Source organism: Maniola jurtina, chromosome 24, assembly GCF_905333055.1.
Source record: "Maniola jurtina chromosome 24, ilManJurt1.1, whole genome shotgun sequence".
NCBI classification, from domain to species: Eukaryota; Metazoa; Arthropoda; class Insecta; order Lepidoptera; family Nymphalidae; genus Maniola; species Maniola jurtina.
In genome coordinates, this window is record NC_060052.1 from 6,065,666 (window position 1) to 6,085,116 (window position 19,451).

A 19,451-nucleotide genomic window follows, 5' to 3' on the forward strand; every position below is an offset into this window, starting at 1 on the left:
AAAACCTAAATCCACGCGGATGAAGTCCCGGGCATCGTCTAGTATATTATAAGTGCCACAGCCCACAAGTACATGAAAAAAATTCATCATCATCATCATCTTAACCCATCGCCGGCTTATGACCTGAGCACGAGTCTCCTCTCAGAATGAGAAGGGTTTGGCCATAATCTACCACGCTGGCCAAGTGCGGATTTGCAGACTTCACAACATAATGAAGAACTAGTCTATAGCTCAGATATCACACTAATATTATAAAGGCGAAAGTTTGTATGTGTGTGTGTGTGTGTGTGTGTGTATGTTTGTTACTCCTTCACGCAAAAACTACTGGACGGATTTGGCTGTTTGGAATGGAGATAGATAATATCCAGGACTAGCACATAGGCTACTTTTTATCCCGGAAAATAAAAGAGTTCCCACGAATATTATAAAGGCGAAAGTTTGTATGTGTGTTCCCACGGGATTTCGAAAAACCTAAATCCACGCGGATGAAGTCGCGGGCATCATCTAGTTTAGTATATTAACCTTTTGTTAACAAAATACTTGAAATACCAAGTTACTTACTTATAGTCCTTATTGTGTTAATTTGTTTTAAAACCTCCAAAATCAGCGTGCAAGTGTTAATTTTGTTTTGTATCTCGATTTTAGTCTTTTTTGGTGATTTTCCCATTCAATATTGTCTTTACTAATTAAGAGTGTCACCAATATGTGCTAAATATATAACAAACGTACTTATATACCTAATACAATAAGTGTAAATTAACCTAAAGTTTCGTTTTTAATGTCTTCTACGCATGAATATATTATATAGTGCGTGAAATAAATTTCTCTATAGAGCTTAGTACACATTGGTCCTAATCGACTTTGGCCTATACACTCGCCTAACGTGATCAGACTACTGGCCCATTTAACCCCTTGTCGCCTCCGTAGAAGCGAAATACAAAAGCCGGACCAGGCGCTATTAGGCTAAAAGTTTAAAACATAGTATTTTTGTATAGTCACACACTGTTTAAAGCCGGACATAAGTTTTTAAAGCTGGACATAACTTTTGTTACATTTAAAAACTGTGCTCGGATACACATTTGAACTGATTGTGTAGAAATGAATTACAGTTTTGTTACAAAATTAACCCATTATTGTAACAACAATCAATATCACTCATGTTATCATTAAGTATTTAACTAGGTACTACCTTATTGAACAAACCTGCACACTCTTAGCGTGCTATGCGTAAAACGACCGCAAAACGCAAACATGTCTGGCTAAAGCCTGGCCACTCTACCGTGCGGCTGGCTTGTCGACTTTTGTCGGTGATATTTAAATATCGAAAGATCGTGGTGCAATTCGCTAACAGCGTTTGCATCTTTGCCGACACCCGCCGCACATATTGGCCCAGTGTGTTCAGGAGCCTCTATCGATACACAGTAGCTATATCGTTGGTCTTGGCTCATTTGCGTACAATGACAGCGTGCGGTCGTCTGTGATACATTTGTGTAACACATACTGTATTAGGTTACTGTGATTGTAATTGAAGCTAAGTGGTTTAGGATACGTAGGTACTTAGTACTCACCTATGCAATTTATATGTCCAGGCTGGCAATTGCGAAACGTGGTTGCAATCCCAAAATTTTTGTGAATATTTATTAGTGAATGCGAATTAATTATTCAGACAGACAGGCAAACAGACAAAACTTTTAAAAATTATATATTTATAACTAGCTGATGCCTGCGACTTCGTTCGCGTGGAATTAGGACTTTAAATCTCCCGTGGGAACGCTTTGTTTTGCCGGGATAAAAATTAGCCTATGTCACTCTTCAATGTCTTTACTACCTATGTAACAAGTGTAAATTAAAAATTTATAACACCCCCGACAAGTGAAGTTTTACAGTAACAAGAAAAGAGCTGATAACTTTCAAACGGCTGAACCGATTTTCTTGGATTATAGCTATGAACACTCTCGATCAAGCCACCTTTCAAACAAATAAAACTTAATTAAAATCGGTTCATCAGTTTAGGAGCGACGATGCCACAGACAGATACACAGATACACACGTCAAACTTATAACACCCCTCTTTTTGGGTCGGGGGTTAAAACAGCACGTCGATCCTTTGCTCCGTAGCGACGTAAGTGAAGAACACACCAATGAACCAACAAACACACTTTCGCATTCATAATATAGGTAGGGATTTCAGTTTTTTTTTTTCTCTCGTCTGGCTTTACACTGATTAGCCAATGTCAAGTTTGTAGTTATTTACAAGTAAGGGAAACTATATGTATAAGTATGGACTTCGTCTGTGCCGGCGCCCGCCGACATACGCGCGGCGCCCCTTTATAGCGCTTCCCAGTCAGTTCCACCACCAATAAACACCAGCAGAACACAAAAACCGGCCAGTGTTCAGATAATAAAGATTTATTTATTTATTTATTTATTTATTCGTATAATTAACTCAGCTATATGGATTATATTATGAAAATTTCCGAGACTGATAATATGGGGATGGCTCGATCTCTGACCTTTCACCCTTTGTACAGATTTATTTATGTTTATATCAACGTGATAGTTATTATACGTATAATAGTGTAGTTATTAATCTCAATCACAACTGTAGCTAAGTAATTAGTTATCTTAGCTGAGTTTCGTGTCGTGTAAGGTTAATTTGTTGAAATTGTCCGATCACTTTTACAAGTGTAACAATTTTTTTTAACTATTATTATTTGGTTTTGTAAGCATTAATATAATGTTTAATAATGTCATTTTGATTAAAAAATCGTGTTTGCTACGTTCGCATTCGGGCCATAATTTAGTTTCCCTTAGCTAGCATATTTTGCTTTTAATGATTCTGTAAAATTATGGAACAATTTTTCGCATGCACTAATTTTATTATTGATTTCGACTTTGCTATCGATTTGCGATTGTCAATTGTCAATTAATATTCGTTTTGACAATAAAACTTTCGCTTGCTTCGCTTGTGTTAATGCTCACATCACCTATCATCTCGCGTTAGGATCTGAAATACCTAGACAGCTGGCACAGTTTAACCGTGTTTATATCTTCTCTATAAAAATATCTATAATTAGGTAATTGGAATTTTCTCGTTACTCATAAGACACGTTTTTTTTATTAACTAAACATTTTGCTTCGCTCGCGCCAACGTCTTACAATTTTTAATTAATTTATTAACGTAATCATAATCATCAGATTTTAGAACCATGGTATTCTGTAAATTCGGTTCTCAGCTTTCCTCATCCAGCCACTTCCCACTTCTTCTTTATATCGTCCGTCGTACTGAAGAGCGTTCCACACCACGTTTACTTTTACGTGGTCTCTTCTGTATAGTTTTGAAGTGTCTAGAAGGTTTTGTTAACCTTCTAGACGCTAAGTTAACGCGCCCCTTTTTAGGCCACATCATCACTTTCCATCAGGTGTGATCCTAGTCAAGCGCTTGCCTAGAATGAATTTAAAAAAAAAAAATTCGTTTCAATTAGAAACATCTCAACAAACTTTCATCATTAATCAATGATATTCAACTTAGCTGAAGTATGAATACCTAATTGCGAGCTACATCGTACATCGGTACATTGCATGATTGCGTGAACAACTAACCTCGGACCCTGTTAGTACTACTACCCATATCATTATCACTAAGATAGTTATAATTTTATTGTTATTAGTAAGTAGCTGAAGTATTATTAATTATAATTGCCGAGTTTTTGTGACGGTAAAGGTTATTTGATTCAGGAATTGTTTTCTTTGATCGTTATTTATATCATTATTCTATAAATAATGTATTTATTCGTACACACACAGTCATCTCTCCAAGTTGTAAATTATATATTACGTCAGATTTTATTTATTTATTTATTAACCCCCGACCCAAAAAGAGGGGTGTATCTGTGTATCTGTCTGTGGCATCGTAGCTCCTAAACTAATGAACCGATTTTAATTTAGTTTTTTTTGTTTGAAAGGTGGCGATCGAGAGTGTTCTTAGCTATAATCCAAGAAAATCGGTTCAGCCGTTTGAAAGTTATCAGCTCTTTTATAGTTACTGTAACCTTCACTTGTCGGGGGTGTTATAAATTTTTAATTTACACTTGTTCCTTTTGAGGTACGGAACCCTAAAACCAGATCTTAGTCTGTCTTGTATATTTAATCCTTAGTCCATGAACTGCGCAATTTGCCAAGTTGCAACGTCAGACAGGACTACTTGTTTTGTGATGATTCGATAAGATTCTACTGAAAAGAGCTGGCAGATTATGATGGTTTTCCTTACAAGTAGTTTTCTTGAGTAATTTTTGTTTTCTTTTTTTTTTCAGTAGAACTTACCTTACCGTAGGTTAATTTTTTTAAATCTTATTTCGTTTTTGTGGGTCTTAATTATAATGATTTCATATACGTGTGATAATGTTGGTTCTTGTCCTTGATTTATTTGTTTTTTTAATCAGTTCACAAATCTTTATCACCTTTTGATTATTAAAGTCCAAACTCTACACAAATATTCCCACTAGTACAATAATACAATAAATTAATACAGGAAATATAACTATACTATGTTTTTGTTTCCGTGAACCTCTGATATTATTTATGACTCATCGAATTTTGTATCTCAACAATAGTCTTTGTTTTAGGGTACTAAAAGCTTTACATTACAAATAACCAATTCAATCTAAAGATAACCAAGTCAAAATAAGGTTATTTTTTGTTCCTCAAATTAGATTACGAAAAATTTAATACCAATTTCAGCAGCAGGTACCATTATTATAGATTCATTAGAGGATGCCCGCGATTTCGTCCGCGTAGATTTAGGTTTTTAAAGATCCCGTGGGAACTCTTTGATTTTCCGGGATAAAAAGCCTATGTCAATAACAGGGACACAAGCTACCTCGGTACCAAATTTCATACAAAACAGTTAAGCGGATGGGTTTTTAGGAATCCCGTGGGAACTCTTATTATTTTATATCTGGTTATTTTCCGCGATAAAAAGTAGCCTATGTCCGTCCCCGGGATATAAGCTAACCCTGCACCAAATTTCGTCAGAATCGGTTAAACTGTTAGGCCGTGAAAAGGTAGCAGACAGACAGACAGACACACTTCGCATTTATAATATTAGTATGGAAGTATGGATAGAGAGGAGTACAGTGTAGATAATTAATTACATATATCTAAAGATACAATGTACATTCTTCTTTCTATATTGATGTCGAGACTATAGTTTTTTTTAACTCTGTGCTTCTCTAAATAATTAAGCTGCTTATGAATTTATGTCCTTTTCTGCTGGGAAAATTGTGAAACATATGTGTTTCATATTATTTTTATTGACACCCCAGAAGTAGCCACACAACCACCTAGTTGGCAAAAAGTACCCAGCTCTAGGGGAGGAAAGCGTAGACGAGTCAGCGACTCCCCAACGCAACATACCCAAACATCTAATACCTTCAGCACCCTACCGGTAGACCAACCGGATGATGAACATCTTTCTAGAGAAAAAACTGTCAATAAACCACCACCCATAATACTGTATGGCATCCAAGATGTGAATGAACTGTCTAAATTGCTGGAGTCAAAAAGTAAGGCAGAGCACTTTAAATTAAAAATTGTTAATAAAAATAACCTTCGCATTATCATTGACTCTATAGACGAATACAAAAAGATAATTGATGTTATTAGAGAAAACGGATTAATAGGACATACTTTCACAAGAAAAGACACCAAATGCTTCCGCATTGTAGTAAAGAATCTCCACCATACCACTCCTCACAGTGCGATAATAGAAGCTATCGAAGCAACAGGCAATAAAGTACGAGGCGAAATTATTAACTCTCGATATGGTCCTAATAAACTTCCAACTTCAACTTTTTTCATTAATATTGAGCCTAGCATCAACAACAAACTTGTCAAAGACATACAATATATATTCCATCAACGGATAAAAATAGAAAACCCACGTAAATCCAAGACAGTCGTTCAATGTCACCGATGTCAGCAATATGGACACTCCAAAAATAATTGCATGAGACCGTATCGTTGCGTTAAATGCGGAGAAGGACACAAAACCTCAGATTGCCCTAAAAAAGAAAGAAACACGCCTGCAAAATGTGCCTTATGCTTCCTCGATCATCCCGCAAACTACAAGGGGTGCCAAGTCTATAAGGAAATACTAGCTAGAAAAAGGCAAAATTACCCTAGAGTACCACATCAGTCAAAAGTAAAACCAAACTCAATAGAAGATAGATCCACACTCAACCAAGCAGCCAAAACCACTACTATACCTAATCAATCCTACACGCGTGGACGGTCCTATGCGGAAGCGACAGCTACCCATGTTCCGAAAAAAAATGACTTTGCAGATAATAACTTGAAATTCTCCCAACCTACTAAAGAATTAGAAAATATACTCCTTCAACAAAATAAAAAAATAGACTTCTTATTACAACAAATAAGCACCCTCCTGGGTCTTATAACGTCACTCGTCACTCAATTACAAAAATGAATTCACTTCGCATTGCGACATGGAACATTAACGGTCTTTCTGGGAGAAAGGACGAAGTTGTAGCGTTTCTGGTTGCCAATAAACTGGATGCCGTGCTTATTTCTGAGTCACATGTTACGGAAAGAAGCTTCTTTCATATACCTGGATATTGTACTTATCTAACTCCTCATCCCGATGGTAGTGCTCATGCAGGAACTGCAATTATAATAAAGCAACATTTAAAACACTCTTTAATGGAACCATATGTTACGAGTCACTTACAGGCAACGACAGTTAGAGTCAAGGATCGCGCTGATTACATTACCCTCTCTGCTACTTATTGCCCACCTCGGCACATCATAAATGAGGCTATGTTTTCTGCCTATTTTAATACACTAGGTAATCGCTTTATCAGTGGTGGCGATTGGAATGCTAAGCACACTTATTGGGGCTCACGTTATACCCATTCGCGTGGCCGAGAACTCAAAATGTGTATGGATTCTAATCACCTTCAATCAATTTCTACGGGAGAACCTACTTACTGGCCCACGGATTCTAGAAAAAGACCCGACCTCCTTGACTTCTTTATAACGAAAAACATAAGTCATTTGTACACATCCATTGAATCCAGCCTTGATAGTTCGTCAGATCACTCTCCGGTCATTCTTGAGGTCACTGCCATAATCCCCACTGCCGAAGAAGACACAGAACGCCTGTACAACTCTCAAACTGACTGGGAATCATTTCGCGACTATCTTAACGACAGTATAAACCTCAAGATGTCACTTAAAACTGCTCAGGATGTCGACGAAGCATGTGTTTATTTCACTAATCTAATACAGATTGCTGCTTGGATTAATACTCCACATATTACTCCTGTACAACCTAGAACATGGCTCCCTTCAGAAGTTAAGAAGAAAATTGCGGAAAAAAGACGTTTACGGCGTGTTTGGCAAACTTCCCGTGACCAAAATGATAAAGCGCACTTGAACCGTGCTATCAAGGAACTTAGAGATATGTTAGAAACAACCTCTGATAATCTAATGAAAAACAATCTAGAGCAGATGTGTCCTACTGGCAAAGGTGAGCACTCTCTATGGAACGCCACTAAATACACCTTAAAACAACCCAAAAGACATTTGCCTCCGATTAGAATTGGAAACTCTTGGGCGCGTACTGACGAAGAGAAGGCGGAAGCTTTTGCTAGTCATCTTGCTTCAGTATTTCAACCTAACGAACATCATGATCCAAATGATACTGAAATCGACACTATTCTTGCTCAAGATTTGCAACTCTGCATGCCCCTAAAGCCAACTTCTCCGCGGGAAATTTCCAAAGCCATTGCTGTTCTTGACTCCAGGAAAGCTCCTGGCTTTGACCTCATAACACCTAGGGTATTAAAGGAGTTACCTAGAAAGTGTTTAACATTTTTGGCCAATCTGTTTAATGCTATCTTTAGAATATGCCACTTTCCTGATGTATGGAAAATATCTCAAGTGATCATGATACCCAAGCCAGGTAAACCTGTAGAAGAAACTTCATCCTACCGTCCTATAAGTCTTACTCCGGTGTTATCCAAACTCTGGGAAAAAGTATTTCTGACGAGATTAAAAGCTAGTCTCGAAGAAAGTGGTATAATTCCTGAGCATCAGTTTGGCTTTCGCCAGCAGCACTCAACTATAGAACAAGTACACAGAGTGTATCACACAGTTCGTCAATGCCTAGAAAGAAAGGAGTACTGTTCTGCGGCCTTCATAGATATTCAACAGGCATTTGATAAAGTTTGGCACAAGGGTCTGCTATGTAAGATAAAACAACTTCTACCACACTCCCTGTACATGATACTAGCCTCCTACCTGAAAGACAGATTCTTTCAAGTAAAGCAGCAAGATGCCAGATCTAGCTTTTACAGCTGTGCAGCTGGTGTACCCCAAGGGTCTGTTCTGGGTCCTGTGTTATATAATATCTTCACATGTGACATGCCTATGTCACCAGATGTTACTGTTGCAACCTTTGCAGACGATGCTGCCTTCCTATCTTGCAGTAAAGATCCAGCTCTAGCAAGTTATATGTTACAAAAACAACTGGACAAAACTAATGTATGGCTTAAAAAGTGGCGCATTAAATCTAGTGCCTCTAAATCTCAGCACATAACCTTCACTTTAAAAACTGGCGATTGTCCATTTATAAAATTAGGTGAAGAAATATTGCCTGAAACAACATGTGTAAAATATCTAGGTTTCTACATGGATCGGCGTCTCACATGGAGAGATCATATTAAACACAAGCGTAACGAACTTAACTACCGCTTTAGAAATTTGCTCTGGCTGTTAGGTAGACAGTCTGCTTTGTCACTTAATAACAAATTAATGGTCTATTGCTCTATCCTCAAACCCATTTGGCTTTATGGCATACAGATTTGGGGTACTGCCAGTAAATCAAACATATTAGTTATCCAAAGAGCCCAGAATAGCATATTAAGAACTATTGCCAACGCTCCCTGGTTTACTCGCAACACAGAAATACATGAGTATCTGGAAATACCAACAGTAATTGAGGAAATCAATAAATATAATACAAAATATCGGGATCGCTTGTTGAGGCACCCTAATCAACTGGCACATAGCCTGCTAACAGTGGAACGGATAAAGCGTCTGAAGCGGGCTAATGTGCTCGATAGTGTGCAGATCTAAGGACACTGGTCCTAAGTTCTGCAAAAGCCATAACCGACCATAGCAAATCTGCTTATAGTCTGTCGACTGATCGCAGATCACACATGGGAAAAAAAAAAAAAAAAAAAAAAAAAAAAAAAAAAATATTATTTTTAACCCCCGATCCAAAAAGAGGGGTGTTATAAGTTTGACGTGTGTATCTATGTATCTGTGTATCTGTCTGTGGCACCGTAGCGCCTAAACTAATGAACCGATTTTAAATTAGTTTTTTTGTTTGAAAGGTAGCTTGATCGAGAGTGTTCTTAGCTATAATCCAAGAAAATCGGTTCAGCCGTTTGAAAGTTATCAGCTCTTTTCTAGTTACTGTAACCTTCACTTGTCGGGGGTGTTATAAATTTTTAATTTACACTTGTTTAAACTCTGTGATTCTCTATATAATTAAGCTGCTTATGAATTTATGTCCTTTTCTGTTGGGAAAATTGTGAAACAGATATATTATTTTAATCTTCTTGTCCTGCTTAGGCTGTAGTCAAAATTCTGTTTGCAACGAAATTAGCACAGACACGACGTCTTATAAGATTTTTTCCGCAACTGGTTTAAAAGACAGGTTTGATCAATTTTATGCCACCTACCAATTTAATTTAGTCAAAGTTCCGTATACAAACTACATAATTAGTACCAATGTCACGCACGTAGGATTTTCTTTATATAATTTGTAAAGGTCTTGACGTCACAATCATAGACTCATTGTTCCTCCTAATATGTTGTGCAAAACTCTGCGCCAATATCAACAGAGTCGAGCATAAAAATCGTTTGCTCGCTATTTTTAACCCCCGACCTAAAAAGAGGGGTGTTTTTGTTTCTCTAATCTAAAAGTTTCACTTGTGTATCTGTGTAACTGTGTATCTGTCTGTGGCATCGTAGCTTCTAAACTAATGAACCGATTTTAATTTAGTTTTTTTTTGTTTGAAAGGTGGCTTGATCGAGAGTGTTCTTAGCTATAATTTAAGAAAATCGGTTCAGCCGTTCGAAAGTTATCAGCTCTTTTCTAGTTACTGTAACCTTCACTTGTCGGGGGTGTTATTTTTAATTTACACTTGTTTATTTAAAAAAAAAAAGCCAAGATGTTCGGTCGCTGCTATGCGAGTTGCGACCCTCTGTTGTAAGCATAGATTTATCATAATCATATCTCTGGCTGAAAGGTCTTACCTGGGGTAGAAATCATGCATTAGTGATTCACCTATGTTCAGTTTATTTTACTTTAATCCATACTAATATTATAAATGCAAAAGTGTGTCTGTCTGTCTGTCTGCTACGTTTTCACGGCTCAACCACTGAACCGATTTTAATGAAATTTGGTACAAACTTGGGATACATCCCGGGGAAGGACATAGGCTACTTTTTATCCCGGAAAATTGAAAAGTTCCTGCGGGATTAAAAACCGAAATACACGCCGGCGAAGCTGCGGGCATCCTCTAGTATTTAGCATAAATTCCTTCCTATGTGAGTCTTTGTTGCTGTTCATTCATTTACTATCTCTGTTTTAACAATTGCCCTTTGATCAAAAGCAGGTATATAATGACAATAATGCCTTTGTTGCTTCCCAACTGATACCATCTGTCACGCCAAGTAAAGTGCAACGGTTATTAGTTTATCGGCAATCATTTAGGTCGTTCGTAATAATTATTGCTATAGTTCAGCGAGTTAGTGTCAGTTTTATCTATCACGCCAGTACTGTGCACCTTCCAGGGGTGATGTTTATTGTTTATAGTTTGATATAAAGTAGCTACACATGTGCCAACTTTGATTTCCACCAACGCAATACCATCATCTCAACATCAGCAGCCGACTTGTGGTTCATGCGGTTGGTTGATTGACCCGACTCAGCCCCATATAAATCTGTAAAATTTGCTGCTAATTATGTCGGGAGCCGACTTTTTCTGATTGATTTCAACCTTTAATTTAATTATCAATAATTCCGTTCAATTTTTATTTTGTACTCCCATTTTCTTTGCATATTACTCTGTCAACGAGCTCTTTTAATAGTACATAATAAGTTATTTTGAGTGTATTCTGATTTTTTAAATATAGCCAGGCTATGAATAGATAGTCGAAATCTTTTTCTTTATTTTCTTTTCTGTATGTTTGCTATGCTTTCTTACTATAAGATCTATCTCATTGTAATTCCTTAGTTGATTGTATTTGTGATGATTCTATTCTATTCTCTATTTCCAACTCTACTTTTGATGATGCTCTTTTGTGTCAGACTTCATTGGAGTTGGAAAAATCTATCGTATTTGCTACTTTGGCAGTTGGCTCATGTGTAGATGCCTATATCGTGAGTTAGTGCCGCTTTATCTATCACGCGAGTACTCTGCACTTGCAAGGGTGATGCTGATAGTGTTATGTACTCGCTAGCGTCGAACGCGTTCGCTAAATGCTCAATTATTTTATTATTGCGTATCGTTCAGCTCGCACAGTTCAGCTTCGGCTGTCACAGCGGTGACACGTACCGGTAATCGGTATTCTATATCGGTATATTTATCGCGCATAGAATTAATAACGTTATTTATTTTTAGTATCGGAACATTATTAGCTTTAGAGTTTAGACTAGATTCGGTTGTTAGATTTTTATATTTAAAGGGACTGCGTTGCTTTGGTGTTTTGACTGAAATTACAAAAATATTTTTGGTTAGGAATTAGAATCTGCATTAGTTTGAATTAACGTGATATTCTTAGATTTATGGGAATTGAAATCGGCAGTTAAGTAATCTACTATTATATTTTAAAGGGACTGCATCAATGTTTGACTGGTTAATAGGGTAAATAGAAAGAGTTAGTGTGTGGTGGATTTTGTCTATCAAAATTTCGTTCCAAAGTGATCGTTCGGGAGTGTTAAATGGTACTGGTGATGTGAGACTTGGTGCCATGGATACGATGTTGAACGTGTGGACGGTGGTGGAGAATGTCCGGGTGGCCAGCAGCGCCGCTGAGATGGCCATCTTCACCGCCATACTCTACTGGTTCTTTACCTCCAGGTAGGTGAACTTTTTCACGTAGGTAACAAGATAAAACTAAAACCCGACTGTGATCGTCTTAATAAACGCTGAAATATTATAGTAAAATTGCTTTTCTGTCGCTTGGTATATTTTAATGTTGTAGTACATTTATATTTATGAACTCAGAATTTTCTTCTCTTTCATTTGACACCCCACTCGATACAATAGTTAAAAAAAAAATTTGGAGACCCCCCACTTTTTTTTCATGTAACATCCGTTAGGTCAATTTTTTCGTATAAAATGTAGCCTATATCACCTGGACCTTTACGATGAATCGATTGACACCTCATTCATCAAAATCGGCTCAGTAGTTTAGGTGCTACGGTGGAACACATAGAATCTGGATACAAACACACACACATACATACATAGACTGCTAAAATCATAACCCTTCCTTTTGGCTTTGCCGCAGTCGGGTAAAAATATTTTTCTGCTCCGACTGCCACATGAAAAATGGCTGGCTCATTTTATTAGCAACGTATCAGCCTGACTGTCCAGCGTGGAAATACAGCCAGTATTCTTGGTACCATTTCACGCGAGCATGATTTGTTAAGGTTATCTAGTGATTAGTTAAGGTTATCTTTAAGTTTTATTGTAATATTTTCTATAAAAAAAATTAAAAACTAATCTTATCATTCTATGTAAACTAGTTTGTGACCTAATCTAGATGCGTGTAGCTCTACGCACTACTTAACTAGGTACGCACAAGTTACAGCCTCAAAGTTGAAAAAATCGGTCAAGTGCGAGTCGGACTCACACAAAGGGTTCCGTACTATAGTATAAGAAATCTGAAACTAGTTAAATATCGCTCCAACATATGAACAACTCTGGAAGTTAATGACGGAAATCGCTTGACGTGATCAAGGCTCGATTTTTCAATCGTCAAATAACATCATGAATCAGCCCTTAGTAAAGTTATTAATTATTTATGATCGTAGAGACCAATTATTAATTATTTTTTGTAACATTAGCATTAATTCACGATTTGCGTATTTCAGGGGGCACGGCAGTGCCCCCGCCAAGACGAGCCAAACGGCGGCCGGGGCGCTACGTACCTTTTTCTCGAAGTGTTTCGCCGTATTTTCGACCCGTCATAACTTCGGTCTGGATGACGCTAGAAAGCTGAAATTTTCAGTATAAGGTGTCCTCAGCAAATTTACCAAATATACCAAGTATCAAATATCTAGCTTTTATGGTTACAGATTTATTGATACCTAAAATACGCCGATTTCGTCCCTCACTGATGATCATCAAAACCTCTACTCAAAACCTCTAAGGTACTTCCCGAAGTCCTAGAAGACTGAAATTTGGTATGTAGACTAGAAATTGACTACAAACTACAGGAAAATTAAGAAATTGGAAATGCCCCCCCTCTACGCCTCTTATGGGTGAAGCAAATCTGTAAATTCTATCGCTAGAATGCTGATATTTTCAGGATAAGATGTCCTTGGCAGATTTATTAAACGCATTGAGTATCAATTGTCTAGCTTTTATAGTTTCAGATTTATTGACAGTCAAAACTTCTAGTCTGTAATTCTAGGGTACTTCCCGAAGTCCTAGAAGACTTAAATTTGGTGTGTACACTAGAAATTGCATACAAACTACAGGAAAATTAAGAAATTCAAAATTTTCCCCCTCCACTCCCACGTATGGGGGAAGCAAATTATTTGTAAAGTCTATCGCTAGAATGCTGATATTTTCAGGATAATATGTCCTTGACAGACTTATCAAACGTACCAAGTATCAATTGTCTACCTGTTATGGTTTCAGATTTATTGCCATTCAAAACCCCTCTAGTCAAAAGTTCTAAAGTACTTCCCTAAGTCCTAGAAGACTGAAATTTGGTATGTAGGCTAGGGATTTCATTCAAACAACAGGAAAATAAACTTTACCCAGTCTGTACATTTAAAAAATGTGTTTCCTGAAGTCCTAAAAGACTGAAATTTGATATATCTGCTTTAAAATTGAGTTGCAAGATTCCACCCAAACAAACATAGTTACATACATTGCAAGTGGAATAAAAGCTTTTAAAAAAAGAGGTAACGATAGAGAGCGGGCCATGAAAATGATGTAGGTACCTACAAAAAATAGATCCAAAAAAAATCTAGGGCACCTGCCAAAAAGAAATGAAATCCCACCAAAAACATTTCATGTAAAAAGGTTGCCAAGACTCACAAGTTCATAATGCTTTCACTGTTAAAAAGTTATGAGATCTCTAGTAGAGCCAAGCCCCTAGCTGAGCTTAGAATTGCGCTGCCCATGGGACCTATCCCAAGTCCAAAGTATATAGCTCTTAAATGCTCTTGAGTATATCACATTTATAACAATAAAGAACAAATAACTCTACTTACAAGCTCTGATTTTACAAACCCTAAATCTTGGTTAAAAAAGTACGGCTTGGCCGTTTAATGTTCGTGAAACTATTACATGACATAACATATTATATTAAGGTCATAAGGAATAGTTTGTTCGACAATTACTAATTTGTATTATACTTCATGATTGTCGCACAAGCGATTCCGGGCTTAAATGTCATATCAGATAAAAGTTCCACGAACATTAAACGGCCAAGCCGTACTTTTTTAACCAAGATTTAGGGTTTGTAAAATCAGAGCTTGTAAGTAGAGTTATTTGTTCTTTATTGTTATAAATGTGATATACTCAAGAGCATTTAAGAGCTATATACTTTGGACTTGGGATAGGTCCCATGGGCAGCGCAATTCTAAGCTCAGCTAGGGGCTTGGCTCTACTAGAGATCTCATAACTTTTTAACAGTGAAAGCATTATGAACTTGTGAGTCTTGGCAACCTTTTTACATGAAATGTTTTTGGTGGGATTTACTTTACTTGTGCTAGAAGCCAGTACATTGCCACCTGCCAAATTTTATGATTCTAGATCAACGGAAAGTTCCCTTATAGGTTTTAATTCCCCCAAATCAACAGACACGATAGATAAGCAATAAAGTGATCCTTAAGGTCACCTTTTTTACTTTTGACGTACGGAACCCCAAAAACTAGAACGTAGAGCCAGCCTTAGAGTGTATTGATGTGTAATAAAAATAATGTGCGTAGTTAGAATATAAACGAAAGGTAAACGGGCACTTTAGCATGGAAATCAAACCCGCAGCGGCGGACCCAAGCGAATTAACAGTATGTGTTCAAATACGGCTCCGGTCTACACTGACATAGGTCGCGTTGTTATGGGTCATGGGAATCACGAAAAAATTGAAACAGTTTTTGTTAATTGAAAAAAAAAACTATTGATTTATACTCTTTTCAATATTGAACCACTTTTTCTCCATCGATTTTGAATCAAATATTTATATGTAATGAAATGTTACAATATTGTTCTTAATTTAAAACTGTTTCGGTTCATTCCGCCACTTTTGGAAAAGCGGGTCAATTATGCCCGATTACCTTTGCTTTGAATTTTTTGTTAGCTATTTTAAATGTGAGTGATTCAATATATGTAGTGATGAAATCCTTACTTCCATACTTAAAATTATAAATGCGAAAGTGTGTCTGTCTGTCTATCTGCTAGCTTTTCACGGCTCAACAGTTAAACCCAATTTTTTTAAATGAAATTTGATACAGAGTTAGCTTACATCCCGATGATGGACATAAATCCCGTGGAAACTCTTTGATTTTCCGGGATAAAAGTATCCTATGTCACATAGTCTACTTTTATCCCGGAAAATCAAAGAGTTCCCACGGGTTTCTTAAGGGCCATTCCATTTAACCGATTTATAATTTGGTATAGAGTTAGCTTTCATCCCAGAATTTGACATAGGCAACTTTTTTTCCTGGAAAATCAAAGAGTCCACACGGGAATTTTAAAAACCTAAATCCTCGCGGACGAAGTCGTGGGTAATAAAATGAAATTAATTACGCTTGGTATTTTAAATGAGTCGCAAATTTCGTAATAAATGGTCCTTTACCGCCACGCCAATATCTCAACAGGTGTGCGAGAAATGGTTTACTTTTCGTATTCTAGTTTGTACACCTGTTTTATTACAAACGAAATTGAATTTTGAAGAACCATGTGAGACATGGGTGTTAAGGTTATTAGGTTACAAACTCGTGACCGGTGGTAAAACCTTGCCTGCGGCTCGGACTTGCAAACGTCAACTCGTTTGTAATAACCTGCTTAATACTCTTATCATAATGTGCTATTGCTGATATGTTTAGTCCATGGCCTATGAACTGTTAGTGTTATGTAACATTTCCTACTTAGATATATATTTTATAGTTTACAGTTGTTAAACATAAGTATCATACTGTTTGTTTATAGTGTAAATAACTATGTACCTATTTATTATCTTGTAAAGTGCCTATTAGCACTGAGTTTAAAAAGCATAAAGTGAGAAATAACAAATGTGCAGATAATATATGATCCACACGTATAAAAGGAGAAACTTAGTGAACTGACTTAAAACGTGCACCTCAAATGTCTGAATCTACAAGATTATGATTTTGCATGTTTCTCAAAGTCCTTTCTAAGTTCTCTGTAGCTAGCTATGCTAGAAGATGAAGCCAATGTTTCTCCGTTGACGGACAGGTCCGTTAATGGAGGACGTTATATTTCCGGATGTTCTTAAACCGCGATTTTCTTTATAATAAACAAACGTTTTCCATTGTTTCAGCCGTGTAGCTGATATGCTGGAAGTGGTGGGGGAGCGGGTGGGAGGATGGTGCGGACGTGACTCCAGCTCGCTGCGGCAGGCGGTGCGCGCGCGCCGGAGGCACAATGCTGATGTCTATGCCAAGCTGGACGCTGAGTATGCGGTGAGATATTCTTCTTCTTCTTGATATGCTGGAAGTGGTGGGGGAGCGGGTGGGAGGATGGTGCGAACGTGACTCCAGCTCGCTGCGGCAGGCGGTGCGCGCGCGCCGGAGGCACAACGCCAGATGGTGCGGTCGCGACTTCAGCGCACAGAGGACTGTCGTCGAAGATGAAATAATTTTATGTCTACTAATGGTACGTATCATGGCTAAGATTGCTGTCGTATGCTATGAGATACATATAAAACACATATGAAATACATATAAAACAGTACCGTGACTGATCGACTACGCATAACTTAAACTGCCTAGATATTTGAAAGAAAGAAATATAGTATAGAAGCAGGCGTTATTTTGCCGAAGTCCATGATATACAAGGAACCAAAAGCATCAAGGAAAAAGTTTGGCGGATTATAGCCAATTAAACTTTTGGTTCCTTGTAGAGAAAGAAATATTCCTTGATTACCTACCTACTCTAGCGGAACAAGCAAAAAATTTGAAAAATTCCGGCGGGATCTCTAAGAATCATAAATCCACACGAATGAAGTTGTGGAAAACGGCTATAAACTATGGTTCATTGAAGTCGTACACATTGATTGGTAGGTATGGTCCGGGACTTCGCAGGAAGTCTGTCGCAAGTCGCAACGGTGGATATTGCACACGCCAAGTTTCAATTGCAAAATTCCAATGACACCTTTTATAATGTCGCTTACATACGCTACCACACGATTGCTTAACAAGTGTAAATTAAAAATTTATAACACCCCCGACAAGTTAAGGTTACAGTAACTAGAAAAGAGCTGATAACTTTCAAACGACTGAAGCGATTTTGTTGGATTATAGCTAAGAACACTCTCGATCAAGCCACCTTTCAAACAAAAAAAAAACTAAATTAAATTCGGTTCATTAGATTAGCAGCTACGATGCCACAGACAGATACACAGATACACAGGTCAAACTTATAACACCACTCTTTTTGGGTCGGGGGTTAAAAATACGTATCGCTACGCTCGCTAATGCCTACTCTATCATCCAATCATGCTATATGTACCTACTCTTCCAATATCTTGGTGCTAGGCTCTACCTACGCTCCGTTTGCCAACTCCCTCTCTTTACTCCAGGACTTTTCGTTTATCGGTCCTCGGCACACGTGACCAGCCCACTTCAACTTCAAAATGCTAGCCTTGTGAGCTACTTCGCACTTAGTTCTTTTCTGTATCACTTCGTTTTGAAGTTTATCCCACAAAGAAATTCCAAGTGCAGCTCTTTCCATAGCAGTCCGATCACTATAAACTTACTAACTATGCCATTGCCGTCAATTAATATGACTACTATTCCAAAATATATATATTTTTAACCCCCGACCCAAAAAGAGGGGTGTTATAAGTTTGACGTGTGTATCTGTGTATCTGTGTATCTGTCTGTGGCATCGTAGCGCCTAAACGAATGAACCGATTTTAATTTACTTTTTTTTTGTTTGAAAGGTGGCTTGATCGAGAGTGTTCTTAGCTATAATCCAAAAAAATTCGTTCAGCCGTTTAAGAGTTATCAGCTCTTTTCTAGTTTTCTTGTAGAAAAGAAGGTTAGATAACCGTTAGGTTCATAATATTATGTCAATTGACAAATGTCAAGATGGACGTTGCCTAAATACATAATTATTTATTTGAAAATGATGTTTTGGAAAACTCAGATACTTTGGATCGTAAGCGCGGAATAGTCCAAGAAAATCGGTTCAGCCGTTTGAAAGTTATCAGTCTTTTCTAGTTACTGTAACCTTCACTTGTCGGGGGTGTTGTAAATTTTTAATTAACACTTGTTATTAACATTTTTAAAAGTGGTTAAAGTTGTTACAACTTCGTCGCTTATAATTTTCTCTAGCATTTACTGATTTGTCAACAGTCCCGAACATCGTCGCTGTATCGACTGAAGGAAGAGCCTCAAGTGCCGACGCCGCAGCCCGAGACCCGACCGCCAGCTGGACTGGCATGCTCCAGGTGTGCACCTTTATCCAGGGTGAGTTTTTGATATAATGACCAGCTCATTTGCATTCATTCCTGGACTAAGGTTGAAATCTATAGAGCGCACTTTGCCTTTGCTTAGACTTATGTTTCAGTTAAAACGAGACAGATCTATGGAAGCGGTATAACGCTGTCTCATTTTAACAGTGTCTTAAGTCTTGAGCAAAGATGAAGTACGATCTACAGATCTCAACCTTAGTTCTTTCAAGGAGCGTGCAAACCCACACGGTCTTCAGTCTTACCCAACTACAAGTTAGTGGGAACCCATATTAATTCGCCTACCTAAAAAAAGCACTTGTAAAAGTCTACTTGAATAAAAATCTATTCTATTCTATTCTAAAAAGAACTCTAACTACGTACGGACTTAACAAGTTAGTAAATCAAATAGGGGTTCCCGGGACATCAAGCCTTTGGACCTTTTGTCCAACCCAAGACATCAGTTCATTAAAACTGAA

General features: G+C 37.5%; 1 protein-coding gene across 4 annotated transcripts in view; it reads left to right on the forward strand.

The window, feature by feature from the left end:
- The window catches only part of LOC123877717 (glycerol-3-phosphate acyltransferase 1, mitochondrial), a 64,602-nt gene that overhangs the window by 19,750 nt on the left and 25,401 nt on the right, over window positions 1-19,451 (forward strand). For 2 of the 4 annotated variants that reach the window (XM_045924571.1, XM_045924572.1), the window contains exons 1-3: window positions 11,443-12,176; window positions 16,840-16,981; window positions 18,878-18,991. In XM_045924571.1, the coding sequence (XP_045780527.1) occupies window positions 12,067-12,176; window positions 16,840-16,981; window positions 18,878-18,991 (366 nt within the window). In that variant the 5' untranslated portion in view covers window positions 11,443-12,066. Of the gene's footprint in view, window positions 1-11,442; window positions 12,177-16,839; window positions 16,982-18,877; window positions 18,992-19,451 lie in introns of those variants that run through there. The other 2 variants (XM_045924573.1, XM_045924574.1) reach the window with 2 other exon arrangements.